The following is a 19,231-nucleotide window of genomic DNA, read 5'->3' as shown; positions in this document are numbered from 1 at the left end:
TCAATCCCTGTGGAATTTCTCAGCTGCAGCCATCAGTCCAAGGGCTGGGAGGGGTGTGAAAGATTGGAACACACTGTGCTCATGACTGATCTGCACCTCTGCCGAGGTGGAGTCAGGGCTCCCGCCGCTCTGAGTGTTGCATTCAGGGCACCACGGTTCCTCCTCCACTTCCACAGGGCAGCGGCTCCTCTTATGCTATGTGGGCACTTTTTTTTTTTTTATTTTAAAGGGATTAAGACAAAAGAGGACATAACAAAGCAGATCAGATCAGAACAATGTCAGCAACACAGTGCTTCACTGCAAGGCAACCCGATATTAACAGAAGCTACCATAATGTCTCTTTCTTTAAAATAGTTGAGCATACCTTCACATACAATAGTATCAAACATAACAAAATAGTATAAAGCCATTCAAGAGAGTGAAAGTGTTACAGGGCATTCAGAACCAGATAACAGAAACTATATTATCTCCTTTTCCATAAAAATTTGTTTATACTATCACACATATTAAAATCCAGTAAGATACAACATGATAGAACCAATGGAAACAGAAGAACAAAAGCATGGTAGGACTTCAAAGCAAGATATTAAATCAGCACTGGCTGTCATAATGACTTATTTTCTTTAAAATAACTGTTCATACCATCACAGATAATAAAATCAAGTAAAACAGAAGAAAACCATTCCAACTAATGAATGAAAACATTATAAGGCTTCAAAGAAATGTAATGGGGAGTCATGATTACCATAAACTCTTATGTACTCCTACCATTTCTTACACTAGGGAGACTATACAGTATTTATACATGTGAGTTTATTTTGCTTATGAGTATGGTCTCAAGTTGTCTCCATTTATTTGTAAATATATCAATGTGATTATTCTTTATAGCTGAGTAGTACTCCATTGTATAGAAATACCAGAACTTTTTTATCCATTCCTCAGTTGATGGACATTTAGGTTGTTTCCAAGATCTAGCTATTACAAATTGTGGTGCTATAAACTTGGGTGCACACATATCACGATATTATGAGGTTCCATTTCACTCCAGAAAGAATGGCCAGGATCAAGAAAACTACCAACAACAAATGCTAGAGACGCTGTGGGGAAAAGGAACTCTCCTGCACTGTTGGTGGGAGTGTAGACTGGTACAACCACTGTGGAGGTCAGTCTGGAGATTCCTCAAAAACCTGGGATTGGAGGTCCAATTGCCCCAGCTATTCCACTTCTAGGCCCTTGGGTACTTAGCAGCATGCCTGTCTGCAGAATGTGGAGTCAGTGGACTTGGCTGGCTGGATCCAGGGTCACTGCTGTGTGAGCACGGAAGGTAGGAGTGGTCCTCGAGTGAAGAAATCAGTGATTTTCTTTTTCCTCTCCTAAAATAATAATACTGGGGAATGACGAGCTGTGATACAAGCTTTTCATGTTACAGGCAAGAAGTCTTTAGATTCTGTAGAACTGAACAACAGCAACGCATCAGGAATCTGTGGCTTGCTCTCCACAATCCTACTGTCTGTTTCAGGGATGGTTCATGTCAACAAGTCTATGGATGGAAATTCTGAAAGAAATCACTGTGTGTCAGAGAAAGTACTGGGAAGGATTTCTTAAGTTTCAAACAGAACCAATAGATACAGTTAACCCTAGCTGATCTGGACTCAGCTTTTTAATTTGTTGCCATAGATTCTGTAATATCACCAAGTTAGTAGCCACCTCCTGGGGTAGATGGAACTCAATCATTACATGTTATAGATGTCCGAGTATAAGAACCAATATTTTCCACATTTTGAGACCTGTGTCTTCAATTGTCGGTGCATCTGGAAAGAGAAAATGCACACCACAGAGGATCTGATTCATATGAACACACCCGTATTTTAATACCCTTTCCAAGGGCCAAGCTTGCCAGCTGATGGTTGTGTTCATGAGACAGGGACACCTTGCTTCATCTATACCGCTGGTGGGTTATTCTCTGAGGCACAAACTTAGAGGCTGTCTTTGATGTCCAACCTCATCTGTTCATTTCCTACATCCAGCTAGCCTCTAAATTTCTCATCAGATGTCACTTTTAGTATTTAACTGTCCCCGTATGCACCCTTTGCCGTGGCTTTGGTGTGAGACAAATAACTATCGCCCTGCTTCCTGACTGTGTAGTCCTCCTGTGACACCACTGCCACCACTCTGCAGCCCAGTATTTCTGTCCTGTTACCCACCAGAGAACTTCCTAACCTCTGCCATTAGAAGGCTTTGATACTCCGGACCAAATCACTTAGGCAACTTTACTTGCAGTGTGAATTCATAGCTGCCGTGCACATGGCTGGCTGTGCTTTTCGGGTCACCTTCCTCTCTGGTCTGCCTCATCCTCTTTGCTTCTGCTCTTCGGAGTGAAGCTAAAGTTTCCCCTTCCTGCCATGCCTTAGCTCTGTTCTCCGGACAACTGTGCTGTAACTGTGGCACTTGCAACGCGACCCTGGTGATGTGCCAGCCAGTACCGTTCCATGTTTTCCCTTTATTTTTGTTTTAGGCTTTGCAATGCTCATAAATTCAAGGGACCTCAGGAAAAAGCCAAACATACACAGACACACACAGTGTTGACAGCACAAAACATTCATGCCTATTCTTTGACTCAAAAGATTTTAATATCCAAGAATTGTCATAGTTATACCCACATTTTTCTCAGCACAAAATAGTCCCAGAACAATCAAATGCAATCAGGTGCCTCGGGGATTCATTTTATTTGCAGTAATCCTTTTTTCAGCCTGAGTATTAGCAACGAACTTCAAAGCGTACCAACAGCATTTAAGAATTTCTTAAATGACTGTGTAATGAGGCGGCTGCATATGGGAAGTGACTAACCCTGATTAGGTCATACATATTCACAAATGTGCATGCGGGGAGAATATAGGGCATGTCAAGATGGATTAAGATCCTAATTTCCTTATTTTTATTCCCTCTTAAATAGACATAAGAATCACTATAAGTGAAAATTCTGTTGAACACATTTCACACAAAGCTCTTTGTGTGAGAAACTTACTTGATATATATTATGCAATCATCATATTCAAGACACCATCTTTTGTGTCTTGAAAGGTGTCTAATGAGTCCAATTGGCACATTAAAAATGGATCATTTTACTAAGAAGCATAGAGTAGATTTCATTGGATCAATTCCATTTTGAGCATCACAGTTTCTTCTGCATTTACTACAGCAAACATTTCTTTGAAGAGTATTCAAGCCTCTAATACCATATAGTATAATAAAATGTCATATTTAAAGATTGCCCTATTTTAAGAAAAGCTACTAGATAATCACATCGCAAAATCAAAGAACTCAAATTACACTTTAAAATTACCTCTGCCCCATAACCTTCAGATGTAAGCCTTAAACTGCCACCTCTGTAGTTAGTTCCTGTCTGTGAGGAGTCTTTCGGAAGGCCTTCAAATTGGTTGGCACTCGTATTAGATAATAGTACTGAGTTTTCTCTAACACACATGCAGTTCTTGGCATGCTCTGAAATTCCCATCTTTGTTAGAACAAAAGATACCAGATGGAAAGCCAGAACAATGTTGATGTATGTTTTCTTTACATCAAAAGCTAGGAGAGTATGTGTCCCCAAAATAAAAGGTTTTCCATGTTTTGAAACTCTTGAGTTTCTACTTGACACAAAAAAGAAAACCCAGCTTCCAGAGTTTAAGCTGTAGGTCTTGGGTTGGCCTTTCTGTAACTTCCCTGGGAAATGCTTGCTGGCTTGCCGTGCAATAGCTTCAGGAGCAGTGAAGCACTAGAATTATGATGAGAGCATATGGAGAAGCATTTTATTCACAGAATCCATTCATAATGTTTTTGTATTCTAGGGAATTTTCCTGTCAGGATGAATCTGAGACTTCACTGCAAGGAAATCATTGTTTATTTTGAAGGAGGGAATGAAACTGTGGGGAGCTTAGGAGATGCTGAGCATCTTTTTAAATGGCCATATGGGACTCGATTCTCCGGTAAAGATGACCTAGGTTCGAATTTTCTGTGGGAGGCCAACCATTATCCTAACCTGCGCTGTCTTTGGAGCTGGTTAGGTTAAAAAGATAATTTGGCATTGTGGGGAGCCCTTTTCATATGCATGACATTTCCAAGTACATCAGAGCCTTGAAGAAACGATTTCCTTTAAGAGGCGAATAGCAGCTCCTCCTTAAACTGTAGCTTAAGGTAGTTAATACATTCTTATTCCTGCTTAGGGAAGCTGAGCATAAAGATGTGAAAAGCTTTGTGTTTTTAATAAACAACTCATAAAATGTTTATTAAACTGATGGTAATATTACAAGAGGCAGACAGTGTAGCCCCGCAAGATTCAATCAATGTGCACATTGGAAGGAAAATGGGAAAAATGGGCCTAATACACGGAAAGGGAGAAAGCATCATTATGTTTACATTGTTGTAGTGATTCTCCTCCTCTGCTGCCTCCACGCCGTGCACTGAAATGGTTTTTAAACATTTAAATTGAAATTTATTTTTATATCTCTTATAGAGATTAATTTTATGAAGAAAAGAATGATAAAACCCAGAGAACCGAGCGGGATGGTGAAGACTGTGTCTTTGGGCCCAGTGAACACAGCTCCCCATGTTAGTAGGGGGTTTTATTGATCAGAAAATGACATGAAGAAAATGCCTCGAAACGATTATTCTAGTAGCTCTGTGCAGGTGGATTTGAGAGAGATTAGGAAGAATTTGGAGCTGAAAGACAAAGACTGAAGCTATAGTATTAGCAATGAGAATATTAAGAAGGGGATATAACTCAGTCATTTCAATGAAAAATATCAATAAAGCACCACAGTCTAAAAGTGAGAAGAAAGTTCTTTTTAAAAGCCCTGAAAATTATAGCTTACATGAGAAAAAAATTGTCACAACAACCCAAATTCTGAAAGCCATGAAATTATTTTGATAGAAAGGCAGTGGGTTTCTCTTTTAGAATATTGAGCCCAGGTTGGCAGTGAGGACCCAGTGTGTGGAAGTAATCATTTTCAAAGGACTTAATGGCTAGGTGAGAAACATTTAGATGTATGCAAAATAATTATAGTCATTAGCATTGAAAGGATCTTCAGCCAGGCCTGGTGGCCTAGACCTGTAACCGCAGCATCCTGGAGGCTAAGGCGAAAAGATCACTGTAAGTTAGAGGCCAGCCTGGGCCACATAGTGAATTCAAGGCCAGACTGAACTGCATCATGAGATCCTGTCTCAAAAAAAGAAAAATTGTACTTATGCCGGACATGGATCTAAATGGTTCAACTGACAGCATTGTTGCAAAAAATGAAGTAGATACTCTGATTCCCCTCGCTTGAAAATAAAGCAGCGGTGCCTGGCTAAGCTACAGTGGGCGCCCCGTCAGCCACCCGTAGCCCACGTCACTGTCATCACGCTGCGCTGTGGCATCAGAGCCTTCTCTGTTCCTGCGCTGCCCAGCCCAGACTCCAGCATCGTAACCGTCCACGTGTTTTGTAGATAAAGAAACAGACTCTGAAAGGTGAATCTGTCCAAAATGCCACAGCTCCTCTACCACCCTAGAATCTGTTAAAACATGGAACCGAGAAACCCCCTTAAAATGCTTTCCCTGAAAGCGTGGCAGCTGATTTTTTTCTCGTGTGAATATATTGCAGTCTACGGATGATGACTGCTCTTGTTATGTAGCATATAATCTCACAAAGAAACTACCTTTGTAGTTTGCAGTTCCTAGTTTCTGACCTCTTACAGTCCCTCCCAAGCAAGTAGAATATCTTTTGAAAGCTGCCATGATAAATCTCCTGTTGGATCTTGGGGTAAAACAATAATGAAATACTTTGGGGAAAAATGGTCGAAATAACAACTGTGCCACCTCAGAGCTCGTTAGAGTCGCTGCCCTGCAGCACCAAGCTGTTGGCAACCTCGAACAATTTCTACTGAATATTCTCTGTTATCTCAATGCAGGAACAGCGGTAAAGGCAATCCTTCCCTCATTTGCTAGAATACCACTTCTGGAAGCACCATCTACATAAAATCAAGACATTTTTACTGCACTGTTTTGAGAAATTTCTGTCTTTTGTTTAAGTGCAATAGTTTTCTGGTATATTCTCATGAAAGTCTTCCATTGTCTCATAAATGTGGACATTTTTTCTTAGTTATAAAATGTATAAATATGGATTAATTCTGAATATACTCAAAATGCTTCTTTTGAAACCTAGCACCAGTCAGAACTTATACTGGGGTTACAGGAAAATGTTTTAGAAGGCAATTTTGGTCTGTGGGCCTCTCCGCAAGGAACAGAAACTCGGCCTATTCAAGGGTAACTGAAATGATCACATCATTTTCAGAATTACAGTCACCACAATTTGATATTGTGGTACTTATTTAAGCATTTAAATAGCAATGGTTAAGTTTTCCACTGTATTTGAAACTGAAAAAGTATAGAAATAAATAAATTGAGAATCCTGCTCTTGATGTATTTCATGAGAAAAACAGAAAGGCATGTCTTACTGTTTAAGAACTCTCCCAGTGAGAAGTATATTTTAAACCTGTAAACCCCAAGAAAGTATCGTATTTTATTTTCAACAAATACACATGTATGTGTCCTCTCAGTTGGCTATCTGTAGGTAGCCTCGCGGGTATATTGTTAATGAACCCACATTTATTAGTCACTCAAGGAACTTTGTTTTTTGTCTTTTCATATTTTCTACAGGTCACACTGGGTTGTTTTGGTGTTTGCTTCTGCAACACTGAGAATTAAATGTGGGGCCTCATGCATGCTAGGCAAGCGCCTACCACTGATCTGTACACCCAAAGTACCCCACATTGCTTTTTAAAAATGGTCATTCACTGAACATGAGTTTTTTTCCATATTTTATAAAGTTTCATACAGAGTGGCCAAAGTGTTCCTGTGTAAAAGTTTCAAAACACCATATTTATAAAAGAATATCTATTTTTAAATATATAGTATTTCTATTTGATTTAATCTATCCCTCTAAGAATCTGAAATACCAACTTTACTACATTTAGGAGATCAAACATTATAAATGTGCACTTTATTAAAGTTGTGGTATGAAGTAGTTAGGGTATGAAAGTCAAAATTTAGCAAGGTTGTTTTTGTTTATGACTGAAACATAGTAAACAATTTTAGCAAACTATTTGTTTTATTAGTCTAATAATTTGTAGCAATGCAGCCCTTGAAACACTTACTGGTTGTCTCTTGTGTTCATAAAAAAAAGAGAGAGAGAGAAAGATTTCCAAATTTTAAGTTGGACTTACAGCTTTTAAATATAGTAATGTTGGGACTTGGGTATGTCTCACTGGTAGAACATTAACCAGCCAAGTGCAAGAGGCTGGAGTTGATCCCCCCAGTACTGCCCCAAAATAAAAATAAATACTAGGGATCTGAAAAGTACTTTCTAATGAGAGTTATGGAGTGCACTTATTTTAAACTAAAATTCTCACCTTTATTTACTATAGCTTTGTTTTACAAACAGACATTCCATGAAAATTACAGTGGTACTTCAGTTTACGCACTTAATTCTTCCCATGATTCTGGTCATATATCAAATAAAGAAAGACCTGAATCAAATTCAGTGGTCAGCTTCAACGCTGACCTTATGGGGAAATTTGATTCAATTGTCTTTCAGTTGGGTTTGCAACCAGAATCGTGGAAAGAACGGAGTTTGCGAACCGAAGCACCAGTGTAAAAGTCAAGGAAATGTCAAACAAAGCACGTGTAAAAGACATTAAAAACAACAAGCCCACCAATTACATATCATAGAGCCCATGCTGATTTTAAAATATACTTGGAAAGTAAGTTTTGTGTATAAAAAAGTGTTCCTTTAAAAATTGAGAAAGTTTTGTGCTATCATCTCTTTGCTTCTCCTTTGTAAGAGAGAATCTTCTGTGCCAATGTCTTGAAATAAAAAATAAGGGGATGGGAGTATTGATGGAAAAATTAAGCTGATATGAAGTAAAGTCGACATATACCCAGGAGCCCATGGGCAGTGCTCTCTTGAGGTCTCCTTGGGTCACCTTGCCACACGTCATATGACAGGACAGTGCCTGCCCCGGAGCTCCTGGTCTCCCCTGCCCCATGGCAGAAGTACTGGGCAGGCCCCTGGTGACATGAAGCCTTGTGGAGTCTATGCTGGCTCAGTGTGTATGAGGTCACCTTGCCAGGCTGTGAAACGTAGGGGAGCCCTGAGGGCAAGATGGGGGCTGAGAAGGTGGGAGACCCCAGGCAGGTGGCCTCCTTGTCCTTTTATGGAAGCGTGGCTCAGAGTTGAACATGCTTTACCCCGTGGAGTTGGGCTTCAGGGGCCACCATTCAGGGTGACACATGGGAGCTGCTCTACCACCCAGGACATCATGAGACCCTTTGGGAGGTACATGGGCTCTGCAGTATGTCCTGGTCCATTTTATGGGAATGCAAAGGGTCTGGGTTAGTTTGTATTCTCCTAGCAGGCATTTGCTGTTTAAGCCTTTTACTTCTAATTGTGGAATGAAAGGCTTTGGTTCATCTTGAAGGAATTTGAAGCATCAGGCAGGCAGGTGGGAAGGCTGTGGGATTAATCCGCGCTTGGTTGGGAGGTTAATCCAGAGATCTGAAGGTAAACCTGGCTTAGTCTTCCACACGCCACTGGAGGATGGGGAGATAGACTCAGAAAGGGGGTGATCCGCTGTCTGCTGTGCGCCCAGACAGGTGCCTCCCTCCCAAGAGCGGGCTGCAGCTGTTGGAGCCCCAACCCTGGGGTCACGGGGTGGAGCAGCCCCCGGTGCACACGTTGCTCCCCCTGCCTCCCAGCCGGGCCCTCCCAGCTCAGCCTCAGTCTCCAGCTCTTCCTTTCGCAGGGCATCTCCAATCATCTGCCTGCAGAAGTCTGAAAACGAGTATATTTGGGGCATGTTCACTTTTGCTTCAGATGTTGATATCTAGTGAACTTAAAGGATTCCTATATGTTTGGAGATGATCCATGTAAGTTTCAGCATTTTATTATAATGCTTTAAATTGTTTAGGAGTCTTCTTATTTTTACTGATGAATGACTGTAACATAATATATACATGGTTTCTAAACATCCATGCATTAGTGAAAATGAAGGAAACAGTGATTTACTATAGATATGAGATACTCTACACTCTTCAGCCTTGAAATAGTCACACACATGTGGCTAGAGGAGTCTTATTTATCAGAATGCAGATTAAATCAGAGGTAGACTGAAAAACTAGCTCCGTTTCTAACGGAAAAAACTTACCAATCTTTCAACACTGTTCTGTGTCCTCTTCATCATTCTAAATTGGCTCTTTGAATATTACGGTTAGAAACTACTATTAATCTCTTAAAGTCTTTTTCACACACACATACTACTTTTATAATCAAATACTCAAATACGTCCTAATCGCTACTGATGAAGCAAAAAGAAAATCAAAAGCAAAAGAGGAAGCTGAGGGTCTTTGAATGCCTAGCATGTGTCACCTCATTGCTGCTTCTACAGAAATGCAGTCAGGTGTCAGTTGGTTCTCTGGTCCCTGTCACCACTTACCGTCGGGTCAGGCTTGCATCAGGGTGGCCACGTGGCTCTCTGTTTTATGATTTTGTGACCACACCACCTATGCACAGCCGCACAGGGCATGAGCCTTCTCTTTGTTTCCTAGCCACATGACACGCATTCTCCAAAAAGTGGTTATGGACAGAGATGTGAGTAGGAAGTAGAAGGCGAGGGGTCAAAGCGAAACGTCCAGCTCATTAGGAACCGTGAAGCCTTCTCTAACACTGTGTTTAGTTGTCAGTGTTTAGAAGAGCTGAAAGTATTATAAAATTCAGGTAGCATCCCTGTGAAAACCTCTTAGGATACCCAGAAAGGTCATATTTAAGATTGATCTGGAAATATTGACAGAAGGGAAAGAGAAGTGAGAAATAGGGTGGAACTGATGGATTTGGGTCATTGATCTGATAAAGCAGATAAGAATATTCAGTTGCTTTTAGGAAGCACTTACTCCTGAGACCACACAGAGGCACACAGATGGTTCCGAGTCACGTCTAGGTGCATATTTAACCCTGAGAAGAGCCTGTCCGGGGAGATCCTTAGTCAGATGCAGTCTTTCAGCAGCGTTAGCTGTGGGTCCAAAGGACTGGCTGGGGGGGGGAGGGGGGAGAGAACTTGCTGTGATTGTTTGATGACCTGGTTTGTCTGCAGTTGGGTTTGTAACGCATTCATTCCCATTGTGGCTAAACTTTACCTTCTTAGGATGTGTGCATTAAGCTTCTGTGCAGTGAGAAGACTTTCCAAAGCGTGAGCAGCACCGATTGTCATGAATCTGCTGCTGTAGTCTCCCTCGGCTTTTTGTCATTCATCTTTCATTCGATAAATTCTCTGCTTGGAAGCTTCACTTTCTCTGTTGCCAATAGCTTCTGCCTTTTCTCCTTCCAGTCACATTCTTAATCCAGCTTCTTTTTGCAGAGTCATGTCATACTACTGATACAGTTCATCTGGCCAAATTCAGTGAGCAAGAAATGTTCCAGATTCTGTATTTGTCCTTACAGCTCCCACCTGCCTGACACTGCGGCACTCGGTGTGGAAGGGGAGTGGTCATTTCCTTTTTCAACTACTATTAACATCAATTTTGCTGGGAAGTGTCAGTCTTATATCTTTTCTGATTTTCTTCCTTCGTACTGTGCTGGTCTCTTGGCTTCCCATTGTCAAATTGATTGCATCCAGTCCAGCTTTAATTTTTGCTCCTAAATCCAGATGCAACATCCAGTTGTTTTATCTGTGCTGCAAGGTAGACTTTGTCAAATTGGGGCTTCCTCTTGGGGCTGGCGATATCGCTTAGTGGCACAGTGCTGCCTGGCAAGCACGAGGCCTGAGTTTGATTCGTTGTTAATCCCCTATTAGCTTGTTTTGAAATTCTGTGTCATTGTTTTTACTCTTTTAAAAAGTGCAATAAATTGTCAAAAAAAGAAAAAGGACAAGCTTGACATCCTTTTCATGACCAAGACCTTTAGGCATTTTTTGTTTGTATGTTTTCATGCACTGAGCTCAGTACCATGCTCACTGCATGCCTATTCTCCGTCTTTCTATTGTAATTTACCCTCCCTCAATCTGTTTTCTTTGTAAACCAAATGTATTTTAGATCTAATCTACTCATGACCTAGTGTAGCTTCACTTTGTTTCTCAAATATTATGATATACTTTGTAAAACCTTGTCATCTTTGATGGCTGCCTTGCCAAATATCATGTTTCTTTACGTTCTATTCTTCGATCTTCAATCAACAGGTCTTCTTTATCATTTAATTCATTTCTTTAGAACTGCCGACTCAATGTTTGAGGCAGATATGTCCAGAGGTAGCTGGTTTTGATTTCTTCAAAAGATACCACTGCCTTTTAAATCTTTTTTTATAATCTGATATCTACTTGTAGTAGCTTTCAGTTTAAGCACTTTTTAAAATTGTTATGTAATATGTTGGTTTTACTTCGTAAATTTTACTATTTTAAAGGAACTTTCTTGAGGGGAGGATAAGCAAATAGCTAATTCTCAACTGATAGATAATAATAGCAGACTTCTAGGACTTGCCATAGAAGTCAAGACTAAGCCTCTCCCACCTTTTGTGGCAAAGCGTAGGCAGACGGTGAAAATACTATCTACCGTAATTTCCTCCTGGTTATTTCTGACTTTTTATCTTTATCTGTTAACCATCCAATGCTTCTCTCTCTGTGCGTTTCAATATGAATTATTTTTAATTTGATACATTAAGTAAAGCTCAACCTTGAGACTTCTAGATTTAGTTCTAGAATACACCATCTAGTCTGTCTTCTCCGATGGATCCCACCAATGGTTCTCCTGTGTGAACTGTAGACATCCTACTGCATGTCTTGGTTCACGTGGCTTTATACTACCTGGACAGGGGTATAAATGTATATTTTTCATACCTATTAAGGTTCCACTGGGTTTATTTGTCTATTTGTATGATTTTCCTTCTGCTTTCAATTTGGCCAATCATACGTTAGATACAATGAAAACCTCCTTTTATTCCAGAATATAGAAGCAAAGTCGAAATTTCCAAAGGCAGTTTTAGACTTTGTTACAGAGCTGCCCCTCCTAGTGTTTTCATTGATTTTTTACAACTTTATTGCTTTTGTACCCTTTTACGAAACACAAATGGCCAGACTTACCCAGCCGAGAGTTTAGCGGGTGTTCCCTGGGCCACTGACGTTGCTCGTGCCCCTGGCGGTGGCTCCTCATGCAAGGCAGAGCCCAGCAGCACGTGGACCACAGTTGTGTGCTTGGGCCTTGGCCGCCTGTGTCGTGAACCTTCTGGAGTTTGGAAGTCGTCAGTCCTACCTAGCAGCTCATTCTTTAAGGCTAGGCTGTGCTGTGTTTTCCTTGGCCCGTTTCTCCCAGTGAACATTGTCAGTCCTTGATTCTCATTGTGGGCTAATTACTCTCCTACTTAGCTGAACCATAATTCAGTGGGAACTATTTCTACCCAAGGACATGCGGACAGAAATTATGTAATTGAGAATAATGCCTTGAATGCTATGAAGGTCTACAATCATGTGCTGGGTCTGATGTATACTAGTTTGGTGGTCTTCACAGGGAACTTACGAGGAAAAAAAAGATATTTTCTTTGCTTTTTAAATGGCATCATCATATAGGCAGTTCATTATATGAAAGTAACAGGCCATCTGTTAGAAAAATCAGACTTAAGGTTATTACTAAGCACAGCCCAGTTAAAAGCGTTGTGAGTTCTTGTAGGTCCTTCTCAATTAAATCCAAATATATTCATATTTAATAAATATAAATATTTGTAAAGGTTATTTTCCTTAAAAATATAAACATTTAATTAACTGCTAACTAAATACCCTTGAAACAATCTTAATGAGCCTGACAAGAGAAATGATAGTCATTTGGACTTCATATGCTTAATTAGTAATACACTGAAACTTTCAGAAAAGGAAGATTTCTGAGGAATGTGAACTCTCAGCACTAACAGTTTGCTTAGCAAAACCTTTCTTATTGATGATATCCAAGCAGAATGTGCAAAAATGCTGAGTCTTTCGTGTTCTTAAATAACACTAGATGATTAGATATCTAGAGTAGCTTTCGTTTATAATTAAATGGAGCCTAGAGTTGTGCTGAAATGCTAGAGGCAACATTGACCTTTACAACCATCTGGTCCCTTTCACGAAGCTGGTGGTGAAGAACAGAGTGAAAATGTATAGAAATTATGTGCTAGCCATTTGTAACCAGAAAAAAACAGTTAAAATCCATTCAAAAATTATTCTTTGTATTTCAGGGCCTCCAGGGAAACGGGGGAAGAGGGGCCGAAGAGGAGAATCTGGTAAGTCTCTCTTTCAGCTGCCTCGTGTCATTCAGGTTCTGGGGAGACTCCCACATCTGTGCCTCCTAATTAACAATAATACTTTCTTGCTGGAAGTTGTATGGGGGTTTAAACCGTCTGCCCTACATCTAGAATTTTTTTATGTTCTTTTTCTTTCTGTCAAACTAGAAGCTGCAAATGTTTGCAAAGTATTGTTCCTTTCCGGAACCACTGACACTCAGATCTGGCCTAGTTGCTGTGTCAAGTCATGGTGGCCCTTCCGGTGCACAGAGGAAGCTTTCTCAGCTGGGCTGCAGGCTTCCGGCTCCGTAGGTGGTCAGGGAATGCAGGTTTTCCTCAAAAACACATCTGCCTTAGCATACCAGGGCACATATTTTAAAAAGTTCTGTTCGTATTTAGTCCAACTGGTGCAGTTTTGTCACGCTTTAACTCTCTTTCCTTTCAAACGCTGAGAATTTGCATCCTTTTTGTAGAGCCATCGAATTGAGCATGGACAAGAGCCCTTGGAAGCATCTAGCATGCTGTAGTTTGTGGTTGAGGAAACTGAGGCCTGGAGCAATCAGGGGATTCAACCGAGGCCCCACAAATTTTCATGAGCAGAACCTGAAACAGACCCAGTCCTGCTGAGTCCCACTTCAGGAACTTTTTGCTTCAGGCCAATGCAATACAGAAAAGGCAAATTAAATACTTTTGAAACTAAGATCTGCCAATAATTATGTTCAGTTACTGTATAGGGCTAAGATTTCAAAAATGTAAATGAGCAGCCGAAGCACTTAGCAGTCCCTCAATTGTTTCTTTAAAGAAAAGTAATTTAAATTTGATTGTAGCATGTTATAAAGTTTTGGGTTCCAGTATTTTATGTGTTTGTCAATATTACAATCAATGGCTTAATGTTGAAATACCTCTCAGACAGCCCATTGATGGGGAAGAGTATTTTATCTTCTTTAATTTTGAAAAGTTGTCAAAGTAAAAAGTGATGAAAATTCATTAATTTGGGCAGTGTAGCTGCTCGGTTCTTTTCAAATTCTACCTTTAAATTTCTGTGAATCTAAGTAATTGGAAACTATAGCAGTATCCCTACACCATCCTACAAAGTTTCATAATACAAGGTGCCTAATAAAACTATTTTGAGGAGGGAAAAAATGACAGACTTCACTGAGATGTTCTTTATGGTAAAAGAAAGAAGTGAGTAAAGGGAAAAATGTTATGTTCATGCAAAATTCTATAGAAAATGTAAAAGTCAGTTCCCAACTTCCAACTACTTTGGGGTTTTAAATGAGCATGTGTTATATGAATTACTAAAATTTGATAACTTCTCTATGTTTTGATGACAAATACATAGTTCTAAAAACATATATACAAACCTGAGGAGTAAGGTTTTTTTTTAATGCTGAATGAAAAATATTTTTAGAATAAGAAGCAGATATGGTTCTGATTTAGCAGTTTAACAAATCCAAGAAGTTATCTATCCATACTGCATACTAATAAGAAACCAAAGATCCTCCTAATTCATCTTTAGCTAAACTTTTATATATTAAGGAGTCTTAAGTTACGTTAATCAGGAATTTGCAAACAGGCTCTGGAGAACCTCAAAATTCCTTGAAATTGTGCATAAAATTATGTGTGCAGGTATAAATGAGATAGTATCCAGGGTCCAGAACCTAAAAATAGTTGAAGAATCACTAGTTCCAAGTACAGAGATGATTCTTTAACGGGAATGTTTTGCATATTCTCTAATTCATCTCTCCCTTTTCTTGTCCCTCTGCTCCTTCTACCCACAGGTCCTCCTGTAAGTATGTTGTTCGATGACTTTGACTCTTCTTCATTAATGAAGATCACGTATGTTACCACTTTGTTAAAACAGCGAAATATTGTCTCTGTTTTGGTTAGGAATGGGCTGCTGACCTCTTAGCAATCCTTAATTATACACTTTGGGATAATATGATATTTGGAGTGCAGTATATGTCCATTTAAAAAAAACTTTTATTTTTGGTCTGATTACTCTCTTGAGACTTTCAAGATACCTTAGGAGCCTTTGATTTTAAATACCTTTCCTGGAATTTTGAGGTTTCTTTCGGCAGGCAAATCTCCAAGCTATTTCACGTGTCTTTTTTTTTTTTTTTTCATCTGTTTAAACTTGTATCTGAAATATTTGCATTTGCCACACCACCAAATGCAGATGGCAACACGATCTGGCAAGTGATACCCCTGGTGGGCGTGGTCTCCCTGCCTCCTAGGCTACCATGACTTTGAAGTATGTTGGAGCTTGGCCCGCAGCGGGAAGGAGCTTGGTGGACCCGGAGAGTCTCCCGCTCCATTTCTTTCCCCCAGTAGGTCCTGCCTGCAGCATTCCAGGCCACTTTGCACTCGCAGGAGCAGATTATCTTGTCAGCCTTGAGCTGGATGTGTTTCTGAGTAATATCCTGGATATCTGTTGTGTGACCCGGTGTTTATACAGCGCGCTGTGCTCTTACAGTAGCAGTGATCATTGGCCTTGGGATATTTTCTCATCCCAGATAACGACGCTGCTGCAGGGGTCACAGGCGTCACTTGGCAACTTATCTAACAGGCCTGCCTGGTCCAGGGAGGGGGCTTAGCATAGCCTCATTGACTGTGGCCAGAGGAAGCTTTGGCTTCCAAATATCTTTTGCAGTCTTCCTGCCACGTTCGAACATGGAACATAAATCATGTTTGCCTTGAGTTTGCTTCTGTAACTGACATTCGGTTCTTGCTTAATGCTAGGCAGATGGCATGCCCCAGGTCTGCGAGACTTTACTTTTCGGCTTTGATTTTAAACCTCTGCCTTCAATATATATATATATATATATATATATATATATATATATATATATATATATTTTTTTTTTTTTTTTTTTTTCTTTTGGTACCAGCGATTGAACTCATGACCTCGTGCTTGCCAGGCAGGCACTTGTGGCACTGAGCTAAAGCCCCGGCCTTAAACCTCTGTCTTCAAAACTAGAAACAATCCATGACTACCTTGAGCAAATTCTGAATGTTACAGCCAGAGTAGCATATTCAGGGTTTCTGCGGAGTGGTACTTGCCACACCAAAAGATACAGTCAATCTATTTTTTTTTCAATCAAAATAGTTTGACTATACCATTTCCACCAATGATGACCTTTATGGTTCTAGGGTTTCCCTGAAAACCCAAGCAGCCATATAGCCCTTGCCTTCTTGGGCCATCTAGTAACATAGATTTCGTATTTAAAAATACTGGGTTTTGTGCTGTTATATCTAAAGAAAGAGAGCTGTGATATTAAGTCCCTAGTATTTGACAGGCAAACTGTATTCTGGTACAGTGTTTTATACATATTTCATTTTGTTCTAAGAAACTCTCTGATGGTAGCTTTCCATTGTTCAGTGGGGAAAGACTTGCAGAGATTATTAAAAGTTACATAACTAGAAGGTTTGCAAAGTTGAAATTGAGTTAGATGTATCTGATTTAAATTGGCTTCCTATATATTTCTTAGTGCTTATGAACTATGTGTTATGACAGGAATCATTGTTACTCGAGTTTGGTAGGGTCAAATCATATTCCTTGACATGAATAATAACAGTAACATAAGATATAAAAATGTAAACTGGCTCATCTGTAAAGTAACAATAATACTGGTCTACTTCAGCTAAATTTTGAAGAAGTGAGAAAGTGTAGCAAACCACATTGCAGAAGAAAGATGTTATGAATTTCTATACTGATGAAAAGATAATTCAAGTTGCTTACATTTGATAAGACACCACTGATTGTGGAAAAAAAAAAATAGATTGACTCTACCATCCTCCATAATACAAAGGAGCCTCACCATAGGACTTAGGGAGCATGTAGGGGTCTGTGGGTGAATCAGTAAATCACATTGGCACTCTGATTTCCAAACTACTTGGGGCTTCTAAGAACCATCTGCCTTCTGTCAAGTTTTGCTTTGGAGTAGATGGCTTTGTGACAATTTTCTGTTCTATTTCTGAATAATTATTGAAGATCTTAATTTCTAGTGATCTTATTCTTTCTATTTTTAGCACTGTTTTAATTTTATGTATAGTCTAATCTTTACTCCTCTCCCATGAACTGAAATCTGACAGCTGATACGGTTCTATGTATTTTTTGATACTTTTAGTTTAGTTCAGCTTATCAGTATGTGAGTGCAGTACAAAATATTTGCACTCCCTGCAGGAAGCTGGTGCCTGCACACAGCACATCTCACCTCTGTCTCTGTCCCCTTCCCCTGCCCTCCCTTCCCACCTGCCCATCTTGATCCCCTTCTTTGTGTTGTTTCATGTTTGCAAGTAAAGAATGTTTGTGTTTCTGCCTCTTGAAAAATTATTCAACCATTTCTACAAATTAGGAACTAATAAATCACATAGTCCTGTGTTTTGCTTTAAGTATATAGTACCATAGCCTTATTCTTAGCTTTGAATGGGGAGCCGCGAGGTAATCTAGAGGGTGACCAGCATCACTTCCACTGAGCACCCCTTGGCCTGGACCCCACAGACCTCCCTCTGGCCCCAGCTTCCATGAGGATGTAGCTTATCTGTCTGCAGAAAGATCATGAGCAGGAAGATTATCAATGTGACTTGGGGTGCTGGTGTGCATTTTCTTGCCATTCACTCCATTTTTTACTTTTTCTTTTCTTTTTTTTTTACTGGGAATCAAACTCAGGACCTCGTGCTTGCTATGCAAGTGTCTATGCCACTGAGCTCCATCCCAGACCCAGACATTCTCTTTCACTTGTTTGTGAAATCTATGCCAGTGTGCAAAACACAACTCTCTGGTCCTCCCTAGAGCAAACAGTAGGCTACAGCTGACCTAGAGAGGCGAAGACGATGCCAGATCTCATGGTCTGTCATTGTCTCCGAGAGTCACCTGGTTTTCATTGTCCTCCCAAAAATAACATCCTCAAGGAAGATTTTAAAAAAGAAAAGAAAAGCCAGGTGTGGTGGCTCACACCTGTAATCTCAGCACTTGGGAGGCTGAGGCCAGATGATCATTGTGAGTTCAAGGCCAGCCTGAACTGCATAGTGAGACCCTGTCTCAAAAAGAAAGAAAAGAAAAGAAGGAATAATAAACTATCTTAATGATGGAATTTTAATTTAGCAGCCTTATATGTATGTCTTCCTTTTATTTGATATATTTTGGAAAACCTGGATATCTTACCCAAGCATTACATGGGGATATATTATATTTCTTTTGATAATTTCCATAATTTTGCACATGGAGACCATTTATAAAATTTAAAGCTTGAAATGCAACTGGAATCATGTTCCACCTATCGGTGCTCTCTACAGGAAGCTGTTCAGCCTCATGCGTTTTGACACAGTTCTTCTTGCTATAGGAACCTCTGCTGTGCAAGATTACAATGGAGCGATTTTATAAAAATGCATATAGTTTGCTTTATGTGAATTTCAGATACTTTTTGTACTTCCTCATAAACATGACACGCATTGGATTATTGTTGGAAAGGTTCGCTCCTTGCCAGAGCTTTGAGCATCCAGCTCAAGCCACCTTCCATTAGCTGGAATGGTGATGCACCCCCAACCCCGGCAATTCCTGGCTGCGCATCTGAACTTTCTGCTTTGGAGACGCTGAACGTTTTTTCATATTGGGAAGCACAAGGACTTTTTGATCAAAATTTACAAAATAACATCAAGGTCTTCAGATGGGCGAGTGTTCCTCCTAGTCCTGATGATTTTCAGAGCCAGTCAGGGATGTGGTCTCTCCATTTTTATAATAGACCCGGGTCCCAGAATCAAGCAAGTCCCATCGCTGTAGCCAGAAAAGTCAGGAAGCCGGCCTTTTCACTGCAGTCTGTCCGTCACGCCCTGTAACTGTGCTTGACTGACAGTGATGGGGTGTTTTTGTTGGAAGCGGAGCCCTCTGAAGTGTGAAACGGATG

General features: G+C 40.1%; 1 protein-coding gene across 1 annotated transcript in view; it reads left to right on the top strand.

Annotated features, from left to right (window-relative positions):
* The window catches only part of Col25a1 (collagen type XXV alpha 1 chain), a 408,157-nt gene that overhangs the window by 204,665 nt on the left and 184,261 nt on the right, over window positions 1–19,231 (top strand). The window contains exons 3-4 of the mRNA XM_063260619.1: window positions 13,281–13,325; window positions 15,107–15,114. Coding sequence (XP_063116689.1) covers window positions 13,281–13,325; window positions 15,107–15,114 — 53 coding nt within the window. The remainder of the gene's footprint in view (window positions 1–13,280; window positions 13,326–15,106; window positions 15,115–19,231) is intronic.

This window comes from Cavia porcellus, unplaced genomic scaffold (assembly GCF_034190915.1).
Source record: "Cavia porcellus strain 051 isolate PalLab524CR breed Dunkin Hartley unplaced genomic scaffold, mCavPor4.1 scaffold_14, whole genome shotgun sequence".
In the NCBI taxonomy this organism is placed as follows: domain Eukaryota; kingdom Metazoa; phylum Chordata; class Mammalia; order Rodentia; family Caviidae; genus Cavia; species Cavia porcellus.
Note: the sequence above shows the minus strand (reverse complement) of the source record. Positions and strands in the feature narration are given on the sequence as shown.